General features: G+C 47.4%; 1 protein-coding gene across 3 annotated transcripts in view; it reads right to left on the bottom strand.

The window, feature by feature from the left end:
- tnrc18 (trinucleotide repeat containing 18) overlaps positions 1–14,707 on the bottom strand; it is a 42,882-nt gene that overhangs the window by 16,616 nt on the left and 11,559 nt on the right. Inside the window, exons 3-15 of one of the 3 annotated variants that reach the window (XM_041063552.1) lie at positions 13,123–13,263; positions 9,979–10,083; positions 7,612–9,483; positions 5,185–5,272; positions 4,768–4,997; positions 3,586–3,732; positions 3,084–3,268; positions 2,443–2,857; positions 1,180–2,172; positions 888–1,033; positions 664–797; positions 389–502; positions 79–262 (exon numbers count right to left, since the gene is read on the bottom strand). In XM_041063552.1, the coding sequence (XP_040919486.1) occupies positions 79–262; positions 389–502; positions 664–797; positions 888–1,033; positions 1,180–2,172; positions 2,443–2,857; positions 3,084–3,268; positions 3,586–3,732; positions 4,768–4,997; positions 5,185–5,272; positions 7,612–9,483; positions 9,979–10,083; positions 13,123–13,263 (4,754 nt within the window). Of the gene's footprint in view, positions 1–78; positions 263–388; positions 503–663; positions 798–887; positions 1,034–1,179; positions 2,173–2,442; positions 2,858–3,083; positions 3,269–3,585; positions 3,733–4,767; positions 4,998–5,184; positions 5,273–7,611; positions 9,547–9,978; positions 10,084–13,122; positions 13,264–14,707 lie in introns of all 3 variants that reach the window. The other 2 variants (XM_041063551.1, XM_041063553.1) reach the window with 2 other exon arrangements.

Here is a 14,707-nt window from a genome sequence, read left to right as displayed (position 1 = left end):
AAAACATTACATTAGTTGGTAAGACCAATCGCATTACACTGCCGCTAAAATGAAAACACACACTTCCAGGTGGCCCACCTCCAGAGCATGACTGGTGGATGGCTCCTGGTCGTTCCAGCTCTTCGTCTTCTTTTTCTTCTTTTTAACTTTCACTGCTCCACTTCCTGCCTCCGTCTCCTCCTCTTCTCTGGACACCCGGAACCTCTTCCTCTGTCCTTCTCCAGCTTCAGAGTCCTCAGAGTATTGCACTGTCCTACCCACCCTGAGACAAAGGAAATTTTGCTCTGTGTGAAGGCAAATGCTGAACATGCATCTAAAGACAAATCTGAAAAGACGAAGAAGAAGAAAAAAAAAAAAACAGCTGATTTGAGCTGCAGACCACACTCACTTTCCAGGCCTGCTGTCCAGTTTGGGAGGTGTGGCCAAATGTTTTCTCTTCCTGGGTCGCCCTCTGCCCCGTCTGGTAAGACTCCGCCTCTCATCCTCCTGCTGCTGCCGCTCACTGACATAAACACAAAAGTTACGTGTGTTTGTCTGGGGTGGAGAAGTGGAGGCATTTTTGTGCGGGTGTGTTTCAGTGTGGAATAACAGCAGCAGTGTGATTAATTCATTTAAAATGTGCTTCTGACGATACGTGTGCGAGCTGTGTTGAGTAGCACTCACTGCTTGTCTCTGCGTCTCTGCAGCTTGCTCAGCTCTCTCTGCTTCTCCTTATATGTCTTCTGCAGCTCAGCCAGGCGGACACGGTATTCCACTTCCACTGTGTCCAACATGTCCACAGACATCTTACTATACAGCTGCAGAGAAGGGAGACAACTCTGTCACAACGTTTCACAGACTGATGGATTTTCATCTCTGGGTGACCAGCAAATTTTTCTTTATCTTACCGGCTCCTCCTTCCTCTGCCTCCAGCTGTACTTCTTGCTGGGGTCCAGTGTTCTGGGCAGGTCTATGTGGGACTGTTTCTCTATGGCCTCCAACAGAATCTGTCTGCTTGCCTCAAGAAGACAATCCAGGCCCTCTAATGTCAGATCTGGACAGGAAGCAGAGCAGAGCTGATGTGAGATTTACACTATATTCTTCTTTTTTTTTCTATTAACTTATTCCACCCCCCTCCCCCCTCTTTCGTTCCTCTACCTTCTCTCAACTCTGACACCTCGCTTTCTCTTTTCTACCCACCTTGCTCCTGGCTGATGTGCTCCATCTCTCTCTGAGCCATTTGGCTGAGCAGGGCCATGCCCTCCAGCGCCACCATCTCCAGAGGCCCCGCGCTGCTGCAATCTGCAACCACAGGAGGGTTTTCTATCTGCGGTATGAGTATCGGGGCAGGTGGGGTGCTGGGGCGGGCCTGGGTGGCCATCTCACTGGCTGTCAGCAGGGCAAGCATCCCTGCCATGGGATCCTCAGGACCAATGACCAGCGGGAGCGGAGAGTTGGAGGTGGGAGGAGGATAAACGGGGGTTTCAGCAACACTTTCTTTCTGATTGGGAGTGTGCGAGTCGATTGGAGTGTCTGGCTGTTCTTGTTCACACACAGTGCTGGTGGTTTGCTCGAGTGACGCACACTTCTGAACAGATTCCTGGCTGTCTGTCTCCGCAGCGATGCATGATGAATAACGTGTTCGCTCTGGGTCCTTGGGTTTAGGCTCAGCTTCTGCGAGGGGAAGGGGTAGAGGATATGCTGCTTGACATGAATAAGATGACACTTCCATTTTAATTTGGCCTCCTTCCTTCTCATCCTTCCTGACTTCTTTCAGCCTTTCACCTTGTTGTGGTGGAGGACTGGGGACGTGCAGAGGTAGCGGCTGAGGCTGGGGCTTCGGGGCTTCCCTGTCTGTCTCTCTGTCCTGGCTGGCACGGACAGGGCTGCAGCTCCGGCGAAGGGGACCCAGAGGTTCTGGTGTCACGTCCAGCTGAGGCCGCTCCACACCGGGTTCCTGTTTGAGGAAAGATCCCGTCTTTGATGGCTCTAATTTCTGTGGCTTTATGTCTGTGTCCAGAAGCCTTGGATGGAGGTGTGCTGAAGGCAAAGGGGCAGCTGAGGCTGGAGAGCGGGACCGGCGGGGTGGGACAAGTTCTGTGTTTGCCCCTGTGGGTGCTGGGATGTGATAAGGGGGGAATGGAGAGCCAAATGGGGCAGTGATGGACTGGTAAGGGTACCCGGGAGGGAGATCTGTAAAGCAAAAACACAGAGGTTAAGGCCTGATTTATCCATTGCTCAAACATTCCTCAGTCATTCATATTACAGTAACCTTTGTCTTATCTACTCAGCCTTATGTTAGTCCAGTGAAGCTCATGAAAGTCAAGCACAAAGTTTGTTTACTAGTGTTCTTAAGCCAAGCTGAATAATACAGACTTGTAAATACACAACACACGATTCAATAATTCAGTTACAACATGAGAATGTGGAGCAGCTGATCACTGAACTTTCAAACGTTCTCACCAGAGTACATGCCCTGAAAGGGTGCAGAGGCCGACTTCTGTCCCTCCCTTTGCTCCCTCGGTCCCACCTCCCCCTCCTCAGCTGCCTCCTGTTTAGGCCGCCGTGGCGAGGATGGGGGCGGAGAAGCTGAGCGGGGGGAAGGCGGGTGAGGCAGGGGCACCGGTGGGTGCGGCAACACTCTCTGGCCCCCTTCCTCTGACTTGAGGGTGGTCACTGGCGAGGGTAGCTGAGGCAGCGGAGTGAGGGAGGACGTGGACGGGGTTGGAGATCGAGACGGAGGGGGAGGTTTGCGAGGATGCAAAACGGGTGAAGGAGACGGGGAAGATATAGAGGAGGGTCTGGGTTTGGGGTCTGCAGTCCGCTTGTCTGCTTTGTGTTCTATCTCTGGCCGGTGCTCGGTGGCCTTTAAACGCTCCTGAAACACAGGAGAGGACAGAGTTATGTGTACAATATATGAGCAGTGTATGTATGATGTGAGACTGTGCAGGGTAAAAAAAAAAACGTGTGCGCCTACGCTGTTTGTTGCTGTGTTTTGTTTTTGCTTAAATATGCAGGACATATGCAAAACATATGTAGGTCTGTTATTTGAACTACGTGTAGTTATTGACATGTGTGTGCTCAACCACACAAAGTCCACTTACAACTAGCTGTGCGTTCCTCTGCAACTCCAGGACCTGCGCTGTGTGCTGCTGGATCATGAGCAGCTCCTGTTGCCGGAGAATCTGCTGCTGAGAGAGGAGCTGGAGCTGGGCTGCGTGCTGCAACGAGCTGCCTGTACCGTATACCCCCGACCACACTGGGGCTCCACGCTCCAGCACATCACCTCCTGCAGAGCGGAGAAGGGAGGCATGAGAAAGAGAGCAACATAAAGAGGATTATCGTGTTTCAAGTGCATCGCAGCGCCCTCCTGTTTGTGCCGTAAAGCAGCAGAACGCAATAAACCACTAGTACACAGTCCAGAACACCATATGGAGACTGATTATTTGTTTACAGTAATTACCAACACCAACATCTGTCTCAAAATGGATTTGATACTCATTTGTTTTTGCTCAACAAATAAGTGATAAAATTGGCAAATCAACATCAAGCACACATATTTGTTCACACACACACACACACACACACACACAGCGGCCTTCGTACCGTAGTGTGGCAGGTGTTCAGTAGGGATGACTATTAGCTGTCCAGACTGTGGGTCCCTGGCAAACTGGTAGGAAGGGGGTAAGGAGCCAGGCAGAGAGGGCGGGTAGGCTGGGGGGAGGGTCTGGTGGAGCGAGGAGGGACCGAGACCTGAATGGGGCAGGAGGGGAAGAAAAGGGTGAAAATGGAGAGAAGTGTGAATGAAAAATGTTAGAGGCAGAGAAAGTGAGAGGGGGAAAAAAAATATCAGCTGAACTAAAACTAACATTTTGTCAACATCATTCCTCATCCAGTATTTATATACCCACACTGAAGCCATAATGGAGTTACATATGAGAGCACACACTGAATTTAGCTGCTTTTGAGTGTATTATGTCTTTTTTCGCCCTCAGTGTCTAGACAGAGCTGGCCCTCAGGGAGCTCTGAGTACGCGTGTGTGTGTGTCTCCGTGTTTTCAGATGGTATGTGAGTATGTGTGTCCTGATGCTGTTATTTCTGGACAGCAAGTGTTGGAGGAGCAGGTCTGGAATGTCCTGCAAAGATCAGGAATGTCTGTGGCACTTGACCCCTGGAGGCTGTTGCTGGACAGCCACTCGACAGACGGAGAAAACCTCCCTACTCTGCTACGCCAATCAGAAAAGGCCACAAAGATGCATGTAGAATTTTGCAAGCACGCTGTGTGTGTGTGTGTGGCATTTCGCTGATTTACACTCTGTCTTTAGCACCAGGTTGAACAACTCTGAAGACAGAGATTAATATGCAGATGCCTTTTGAAAAGGGGAAAAATGCACATATTGGAACACTGTGCCAACAATATGAAACTATAATAAAATGTCAAGCATGTTGTCCTACAAGCTATAGGCACATTAGTGAGTCCAAAATGCAAAGATATTCACAGTACTTTCACACAAGACAAAGAAAAGCAGAAAATTCTCACATTTGATAAGTTAAAAATGTTTGTAAATGTTTGCTTTAAAAATGACTTAAACAGATGAATTTCCTGTTGATCAACTAATCAATAATTTCTAACCAGTATCATTCTCATATATGCCATAGAATTCTTAAAATCACTAGATACAATACATGACCAACTTCGCCAGGAATGTTAGGTGCAATTTTGCAAACATCTAAACATGTGCCTGTAGCAGTTAGTGAGTGTCTTCAGTCATGTGTATGTCCACATACTGAACGGTGTGCTGGAGAGCCAGACAGGGGGGGCTCCGGGTCGGGGCATCCAGGGGTGAGAAGTCAGGGTTGACGGGTCTGGAGGCCAACGCCCCGCCCCTGCTAGGGCAGCCCCTCCTGTCACCATAAGGTTGGGGGTCATGAGGCTGGGTGTCATCATACTGGGCGTCAGGCCGCTAGACAAAGGGGCAGGATGCATCTGCGTAAACTCTGCCAGCTCTTTGGACTCTCTGGGAGGAAACAAAACACATTTTTATCTAACACCGTGTGTTTAGAAGTATATTTTATGAACAAAGAGCTATGTAATTGAAAACTGAGTGCATATTTTTTTGCCATGGTTAACCACTAACACTGGTTTGGGGTAATAAGGATAATTAGGCACGAGGGGAAACATTAAAGCCAGTCACAACCCCTCACCTGAGCACTTTCTCCTGCTCGCGCTCCAGTCGTCCGGCCAGCAGCCTGTCATCATGGTGACGAGCACGGTCCTCCCCTCGTTCCTCATCTATGGTGGGTTCAGGCACAGAGGGAGAGAAAAAGATTAGATAGGGTTTGGTGGCTGCATCACTGAGACTCCTTGAATTTTTAATACCCAATCCCACATGTAATATACATACATTAAAGAAAAGAATATGAGCTAAGAAAGAAGATATAGTCATTGGTAGTGAGGTAAAAGGTATGTGGTGAGAAGAGAAAAAAAATGGGTGACAATGGAGGAGAGAGGGGGAGGACACAAGGTGACACCGGCTCTCTAATGGTGACACAACACAACAAAACGAGAGGAGGCTAAAAATACGATGTTGGGCCGTAGCCTGAACACAAAGAGCGTGTGCACACATACTCCACAAACGCACACACACAGAGTGACAGCTCTCACTCCGAGTGTCAGCTCTTATCAGTTATTAGTCTAGTGCCACAGGAGATGTGTGAACATCTCCGCTACTGCCTGACTATACACACAGTCAGAGTCTTAAACCCTTCCGGCTTACTACGAGGGCCAGCAGCAAACGACTGAGATGGAGAGCAAAAAAAAAAAAAAAACAGAAGGAAAGCAGCAGCACTCAACCAAGCCATCCAGAATAAACATGAGGATCTCCTCCTCGCACTCTTTCCCTTTAAACCTCTTCCATCTCATCAATGCTGACTGAAGGTCCCTGAGCAGCAGAAAGGTTTTATACAAGTGTGCTGAACCCTTCAGTTCTGCTCTAGAAGTGAGCATATATGTGTGTGTGTGTGTGTGTGTGTGTGTGTGTGTAGCCTGTAAAGGGACAAGAGACTTTAACAATCCCTGACATGCTCCGCAGGAAAGGTTTCAAGACTGTTACCAAGGTTACAGGGAGCCTGTCCCACATGCTATCCTCCCTGCATCAGAAAGCCAGCGATTAGCACTGCACGCCCCCTCTTTCTCCCCACTCCTCCACCACCGCTCTTCCCTGCATCTCACACACTCTCTAAACTTCCTGAAATACCTCTCTCTTCCCATCTATCAAGCTATCGATCTACGTCCATCTGTCCATCTCTGTCCTATCCTTCTTCTTCCTCTCCTTCCTGCTTCCATCCATCTACCCATTCATTCATCCATCCATCTATTTGTGTTTTCAGTGCAAATCCTCTGCCATTTATTTAGAGCTGTTCTTAGCGCGAGGGATTGATGCTATTAAACCAATCACTCTGCTCAAGCAAGGAAATGAATAAACCCCCAACAGGGATGCATGTGCATGCACACGCAGATACACAAACATCTACAGTATCTCGCAAATACACACGATTCCTCATATACACTCTCAGGCACACAGGCATGCACACACACACACAAACACCCGCAGTCCGTCACTCTCAAGACTGATCCATTGCTTAGCAACGCACCCATGGTCTTATTGTAATTCAAGGCTTGTTTGTAGCTTTTAGCTGCACTCTGTAATGACATGTTTAATGCAGAGAGGGTGGAGGTGGGGTTGGGGAGGTGGAGCTGAAGAAAAGAGTGGAGAGAGAGAAGGAGGCCTGAGGTGGGACAAGGAGGGAGTGCCTCCACAAAGACCTTCTCAGAGAGGAAGGAAGGGTGGAGAAGGAGGGAGACATTCAACAAAATGAAAAGAGCAAAAGAGAGAGAGAAACAGAAAACAAGGGGGAAGAGAGAGGGAGAGAGAGGGAGAGATGGGGAGGGAGCACTGTCGCTGAACGACCTTGACGTCCAAGAATAGAGCGCACTATGGCAGGAATTACTATGCAGCACAGAGAGCCACGTAACCCGCCAAAAAGAGCCTTTCAACAAAATACATCCCATGACATAATTAGCAGAAAGTTGTTTTAACCATTCCAGTCACGTTACATGCATGAACACCTCAAAGTCAAACAGGGGCTGAGGAAATATGACTCTGATCCAAAAGAAAATGAATCCTCCATTATTCATGGAAACCAAAATGAGAAATAATTTGTTCTTGGTTCATTAAACTAAGGGGATCTATGTTCCCAGCAGTATGATTCTGAGAGTGGCCACAGTGGAGAGTGAAAAGCAAAAGCGGGAGAAAGTACATTAGAAAAATGTTTCAAATATATTAAGAACACCTGATTTAACTTGCCAGAAACTATCAAACGTAAAATAACTCATAGGATCAGCTGAGTAAACTTCACCACGAGACGAGTATTTCAAACCATTTAGCCAACAAAAATGAAAATAACCGAAACTGGAAACTCTGTTATTTTAATACATGATCACAGCAGGAATTACTCAGTATTCAGTTTCATCTGTACCTCAACCATTCACATGCAAGAAAATCCAGAAAACATTTTAATACAGTGGCAAGCAGCGTGAGTGTTTTTTCATGTACATTTAAAAAAAATCACCTTTAATAGCTGTTTGCAGCAGGGGTCTCTGTGTGTCTGAAGGTCCACTGGTTGGTTTACTGGTGCTCCCACTGTCTCTCTGACGGGCCACAGCGACAGCAATGCCAACGGGAGGGTGGCGTACCTCGCCCTCACCCTCCCGGCCAAACGAGCGGGCGCTGTCCGGCTGCTCCTGCTCTCTCTTCAGCTGGGGAGGGACCCTCAACGCCCCTGAACCACCTGATCCAACTACTACCCTTTCCCTATCTCTCTCTCTCTCTCTTTCCCGCTCTCTTTCTTTTTCCCTCTCTCTCTCTCTTTCGGCTTCCATGCCGACGTTACCCAGACCACCAAAGGGCCCTCGGCCATCCGAGGCAAGCCTGGAGGACCCAGGACCTTCAGCAGTGAAATTTCCACTGTATTTAATCAGACTCTGCATGGCTGAGACCTCTGTGGGGTCTGAGCTGGCCCCCCCACCTCGCTCTCCACCACTGGCTCCCACCAGTGACCCCCCAGGTCGGTAGAGAGCTGATGGGTCCAGATAGCGTCTCTGACTAACCTCCTCTCCTGAGCGCCCGTGTCCGTGTTGAGAGGGGTGTGTCTGGGGGGAATGGTTGTGGGAGTGTGCGTTACTGTTGGGACGTTGAGTTGTGTGAGGGGAATGGGACATTTGTGTGTGTGTCTGCTGGCCGTGGGGCGAGGAGAGTGTGTGTCCGTGTTGGGCTGCCAGAGCAGCCATGTGACTTGTAGCATAGTTAGCCAACGGGCTCATGTTATTCCACTTAGGCTCCGCCCCTGCCCGCTCTATACCCAACCGGATTGAGTGTTTAGAGATGTCCCTGGTTTCTGGGCTGAACCTTGATTGACTGGACGAGAACGGTGTGTCCTGGCCTCGTTTACCAATGGAACCATTGGAACAAATGACAGAACCTTCCTCTCTTTGATTGCTTGAATCGCAAGACTGGGAGAGTCGAGGATGATCCATCAGGCTCCTCTCAGGAAACCTGTAGCTCTCCCTCTCCCTGTCTCTCTCCCGTTCACGCTCCCTGTCTCTCTCCCGTTCGCGGTCCCTGTCTCTATCTCGTTCGCGCTCCCTGTCTCTCTCCCGTTCGCGCTCCCTGTCTCTCTCCCGTTCGCGCTCCCTGTCTCTTTCACGCTCTCGTTCTCTGTCTCTTTCTCTGTCCCTGTGTTTGTCACCGTGTTTGTTGTCACGGGCCTGCGAGGCGATCTGGATGGGCCCGGCCCGCTCGTCATAAACCTCCACAGAAGGCACATATGTCGGTGCGCTGACTCGCTGCTCTCTGATAGGCTCTCTGGGTGTGGAGGGGTGGTGCAGACCAGCGACAGAGGGCTGGAGTGCAGGGGGAAGGACGTAGGAGATGTGAAGAGTCCCAGCTGAAGTGGCCACAGAGTCATTCCTCCTCTGTCTGTCTGACTGAGAGTTTGAATTATTTGAGTTCGTGTTAGAGTTATGGCTGTGATGGGGTCGAGAGCCGCCCTCTTCATCCCGACCCCCTCTGTCAGTTTCTGGTCCATGGAACCTGCTCGCACCCCCACTTGGAGGGAAGAAGGGCTGTGGAGGTGATGGCCTGGATCTGGCCTCCACCGTGGAGGACTGAGAGTGGGATTTGTGCTGGTGGAGGTGAGGATGGAAAGACCACCCGTCTCTTTCTCTCTCTGTGTCCCGGTCCCTTTCTTTCTCTCGTTCCCGGTCTCCGCTCCTCGCCCTGCGGTCCTCCTCGCTCCTCCCGTCTTGCGTCAGGTCTACCACGCTGTGTGGCCGCTGCTCCTCTCTTGACCTCTCTCGCTCCCTCTCCCTCTCCGCCCGGTAGGACCGGTCCCTACCACACTCCCGGGATGTCCTCTGGGGCGGTGTGGAGCTGGACGGGGCGGCTGTGGGGGCAGATTGAGGGTGGAGAGGTGACTGGCTCAAGGAGGCTGGTAGGTAAAAGCCCTCTAAATCATACAAAACATAAAACACAAACACGTTGTGGCAACAGATGATAAAGATTCATGCATACTGCAGCAAACAGGCAGAGGTAAGTGTAATAAATATTTAAATGTCGACTTGCCAAGAAAATGTAGCAATAACAGACCTACAGCAGAACTGCAACAGCCATATCCAAGGAGGAGAAAAAAAAGGTACTATACATTATAGCAAGAGAATAAAAAAAAAGAAAAGAACCAGGGCCAAACCTGTCAGCCGAACACTGCCTGTTTCTAACCGGAGGTTTGGCCCAGTTCCACAACTAACTGAAGGTCTTCTCACTAAGATGAAAAGACTTAACACAAAACTTTCTGCTACTGATGTATCACAGGATACAAAAAGATACGTATTCTAAATTCAGCCATGTGTCTCCATGAATGTTGTTAGTGACAGTGACTGACCTTTATGTGAATCGTAGAGAGGGTGCTGGGAGAGCGAGGGAGGATCGAGGTGCCCCAGGGACAGGTAGGGGCTGGAATACAGGCTGCCTGACAGCGGAGTGTAGCCTGAAGACACACAAACACAGAACATATCACACACTGCAGCTTAAACAAAATGCATGAGTAATACGTCAGTTATGTAAATTTCATCCTTGAATTTTTACATTTGGAGAGTTAGGACAACCTGTGAAGGATGTAGAGCGCAGCATCTTCTGCTGTCACCAAACAAATTATTACGACTTAGATTTAGAGCTGCAGTGATTAGTCAATTAATCAATTAGTCAGTGGGCAGAAAATAAATCAACAACTGTTTTATATCATTGCAAACTAATGTTGGTCGGACAAAATAAGACATCTGAGTACGTCACATTGGATTCTGAGAGACTGTGATCAGCATCAGAGAAAGCAATCAATAATGAATTGATCATGAAAAAAATCCTAAAATGCAGCCCTTCTTAAATCCACCTGAAACTGATGACTAATCATTACAACTTTACCATGAAAACTGTGAGAGAGCAAAAAAAAATTAAGGCTGGATTTCAGATCTTTGCATCACTCTGCACAGCAACCCACCAACAACACTAATCTGTGCTGGTGTTTCTAATGATTTGTCCACCACATTTATATCAACGAGGGCAGACTGATCACCCCAATCTGAACATTATATTATATTATATAATTATGGTAATTATCTATTACCCTACCAATGATTTTTATGTGCTTATCAGACAATCATAGCTTCTGTTCTGACATCTCAAAAGGCCTTTTCTGAGCAACAGTGCAAAACCCAAGACATTCTGTTGACTATCATGGGGAAAAAAATGATATAGTTGATTATCAGAACAGAGTCAATTTTCTGATACTCAGTTAATAGACAGATTTGAACGAACATAAACCAGATTTGACCACGTTTACTTAAACTTACTAATACTTCTACAGTGACATTACTCGTCAAGAAAACAGTTACAGTCGACCCCATGTCACCTGCTATGGTTCATTTTGTTCATGAGGTCAGCCTGAGGTTGGTGTTGGGCAAGAGTCTGCCCGTCAGCCAGCTGTTGCTCCCAGAGACCAGATCTTAATATAGACAAAGCTTCACGCTCTGGTGTAATACTCTGCATTTCTGTGTTAGGACCGAGCTGGCTGCAACTCTAACGCTGGCTGGTGTCACTGTGTTAGGCCACAAGTCAAAAAAAAAAAAGAAGAAGACTGCCACCCAGAGAGAGTGAGACATTCCCTGTTCCCACACTCTGACCATTCCAAGAAGTATCAAAGACGCCGCTGCTGTTTCAGCACGAAGCGCTGGGGAGCAGGGCCGAAGTATAAATCTGTCTCCTCTCTGAGGCAGAAATGGAGAAGGCAGGGGAGGCGGGTGGTGGGGGTGTAAGCGGTAAGAGGAAGGCAAAAGGGAGACAGAAATATAAGAGGAATGATGTGACGAGAGTAAAGGAATGCAGGATAGGTTTCTTGCAAAGCTTCCTTTAACCGCAGCTAACAGCTAACCTTGATCTCTAACAGCTTTGATATGGGGTTCCTGTGCTGCTACGGTGCATCCCAGGCATATCCAAAGTCTGCCTCGTAGCTGCTGCCCGGAAACGTCTCCAGCTTTTAGTAACTTTAGCTGCTATTAAAGCCAGCCACCAGGTATTAAGAATCTCTCTTAGGCCGTGAAGGATTCTATTCACATCAGAGCAAGTGGAGTCTATGGCTGCTTTAGCCAGCAGGAGGTTTTAGCTTCTTCGGCTTTAGATACTCCTGCTTCAATTCAGGCTAAACTTTAAGTAAGTCAGGCATCAAAAGTCCATCGTCCGTTCTTTATCCCTTCCTTCTTTGGCTGAATAGAAAGTCAAACAGGGTGTGTGGCAGGGGCTGACACTCAGAGCAGATGGGCCAGTGACTCACCTGACAGTTTTCATAAAACCAAACCCTGTTTTAGATACGATTTATGGTCAACACTGTGTTTACATTCTGTGGTTACCTGTCAGTTTTCACTGTTAGTGACCAAGTCCGCCGTTTACCCGTTGGATTCAAACTGACTTCACATGCACAGGGGATTCATAGGTATGGTTGTAATACAGAGTTTAAGGACTAGTTAGATATACACTTGATTACTTTCTAGTGGAGGACAGCATCCAATTACCCTTCCTTAGCAAAAAGAAATAAAATTCACTGTTTTATGTGGGGGTTGTGACTATTTCTTGGCTCTGAGCATTTACTATAGCTGCAATCGCATGTCAGTGCCGCCCCCTGGAACTGTCCCTGAATTGAAGAAAGTAAGCTCAAGCCAAAATCTCAAAAAAAAACGAAAACAAAACCTAATCACACACAATCTGATTTGCTGTGTTTGGAAAGCACTGAACAAAATCTGTCACACAAGAGATGCAATCAGCTTTAAAATGAATCCTAACTGGAATCCATTCGTCCTTCTCACATTGCCCTGCCAAAACGCACAGCGAGATGCGTTTCCTCCTATCTGACCTTCTACTCCAGCGAGATTTGATAAGGAGACACAAAAGGACACAAGGGAATGAGGAGGGAACGGAGATTCAATCACTTACTGAACAGGCCTTAAGAAGACATAAAGGACAGAGAGGTCCAAGGAGAGAGAGAGAGAGAGAGAGAGAGAGAGAAACCATACACTTTTGTGTGTCTAAAACTGTGTTCATGAGCTAGATCAGGAAAGATGTTGTAGAAAAGTGGGGCAGCTACAGAGAGACGGACAGAGACAAAGTGCATGCTGGACAGGAAGCTCTAAAAAAGAACAAGAGAGAGGAAGATAGATTACAGTAACGAAATGACAGGCGAAAGTAAAGCACTGGCTGTGGACATAGGAAGCAAGACGCATTTAGGACAGAGCCAGGAGCAGAGCTACCAGCAGAGAGACAGAAATGGAACAGGATCCCACTGGTGTAAGCAATGAGGAACAGAAGAGGAACAAGCCTCCTGGGCATTGGACAGGAGTGGACTGTGAGAAATGTCATGAAAATACAATGTCACATGCGTCTTCAAGCATCTGAATTATGTACCAAGACAGAAAAGGAGGACAGAAGCAGAAAGAGAGAGAGAGAGAAACATAAATGTTTGCAGAGGCGAATGATGATTTACCTTCGTGAGCGTGTGATGCCCAGAGCTGAGCCATCTGCAAACTGCTGGGATTGGCCGATCTGTACGCAGGGTCAGAGGTCAGGGTGGAGGGGCCTGGGTAACCTGACAGAAAGGGACCGGAGCCTGAAGGGAAGGCATCACCTAGGAAGAAGAACAAAGACTGTCGGTCACCCTCGTACCACAAGAAGCAAACTAACAAACAAGAAAGACAATCGATTTATACTGTGCATTCTGTCACTTTCCTGTGTGTGTGTGTGTGTGTGTGTGTTAGTGAGTGGTGCACAATCAATACCTGCTGATGTTTCTATGCCGAAGTAGTGTGTTGTAATCACATTATTACTGAGCCACCATGCACTCCGTTTCGACAAGACAGACCACAGACAGACTGCACTCCCAAGAAAAAGACAGTTAATGTAACCACTGACTAAAACCACAACCGTCACAACAGGAGTGGAGCCATGTGGTGCAATCTTGAGGGTACTTTCTCTGGTAGGAAGCAGTGATTTGATTGGGGCATCCACCTTGCTGGATCACACTAGCACACTCTCTCTCTTAGCAAATTCAGATCATCAGACCTCAATTTCAGTTTCCTCTTCAGGATTCAACAAGTTCCTAATCTAACTGTTAGATTAGTTAGTTATTCTCACCTATAAACCGCTGGTGTGTTTAACTCACTCAAGACACAAATCTATTTGATTTTAAATCCTCCAGAAGACAAGTCAAATATTTCCATCATGTTTTTGACACCAACAATTTACAACAGTTGGGTGGTTTATTATATATTGAAGTGCACTACTCTGCACATTTTTTATCTAGTGGACTTCATAAATCGAAAGCACGTGCCAATACTCAGGGTCTGATTTCACTATTGATCACGGAATAGGCTGAATATATCCTCATTAGTGACCTCAGCACATTGTACTAGAGATGCAAGTCCAAAACCCAAGGATATTTACATTCACACATTATCATTCCATCATATGAGGGCTGGTTGACAACAACTGTACTATGATTAAAAAAAAAGAAAAAAAAAAGACACTGCTTCTACAGCAACTATTTATCCAACCAAAACTCTATTTAATTTGAACAAATAATCAATTCTGCACACAGTGAAGTGTGTATACAAAGGGTGTGTTGACGTCACACACACCTCACCATTAAACCCAGCTCAATCACTTTAACATTGGAGTGAATCCCCATAAAACATTTCATATCTTGACATGATATCGCTATTGACTGTTTTTATTAGACTTGTTTTTATTAGACTCCATCCCCTGCATGTGTGCACCACTGACCATTAGTAAACTCTGAACCTCTGAACCATTACTGCCTCTTCCAATCACAACCATCTAAGAGCTGGAAAAGGTTTCATGTTTAGCTGAGGTTTCCCCCACCCAGCCCATTACCGAACGCACCGCACAGCCATTACCCTGATAAGACTAACCATGTGTGTAGGGGAAAGGGTGCTGTGTGTATAAGGGCGAGGGGGAAGGGACTGAGTGTGTGTATGAGTGTGTGTGAGTGTGTTTCTGTATTAGTCCTGTGGGAATCTGAGAGACATGCTGTGCTTGCTGAGTTTCCCCTG

This window comes from Toxotes jaculatrix, chromosome 18 (genome assembly GCF_017976425.1).
Source record: "Toxotes jaculatrix isolate fToxJac2 chromosome 18, fToxJac2.pri, whole genome shotgun sequence".
NCBI classification, from domain to species: Eukaryota; Metazoa; Chordata; class Actinopteri; family Toxotidae; genus Toxotes; species Toxotes jaculatrix.
The sequence above is the reverse complement of the archived record's forward strand: the minus strand, read 5'-3'. Positions and strand labels throughout refer to the sequence as shown.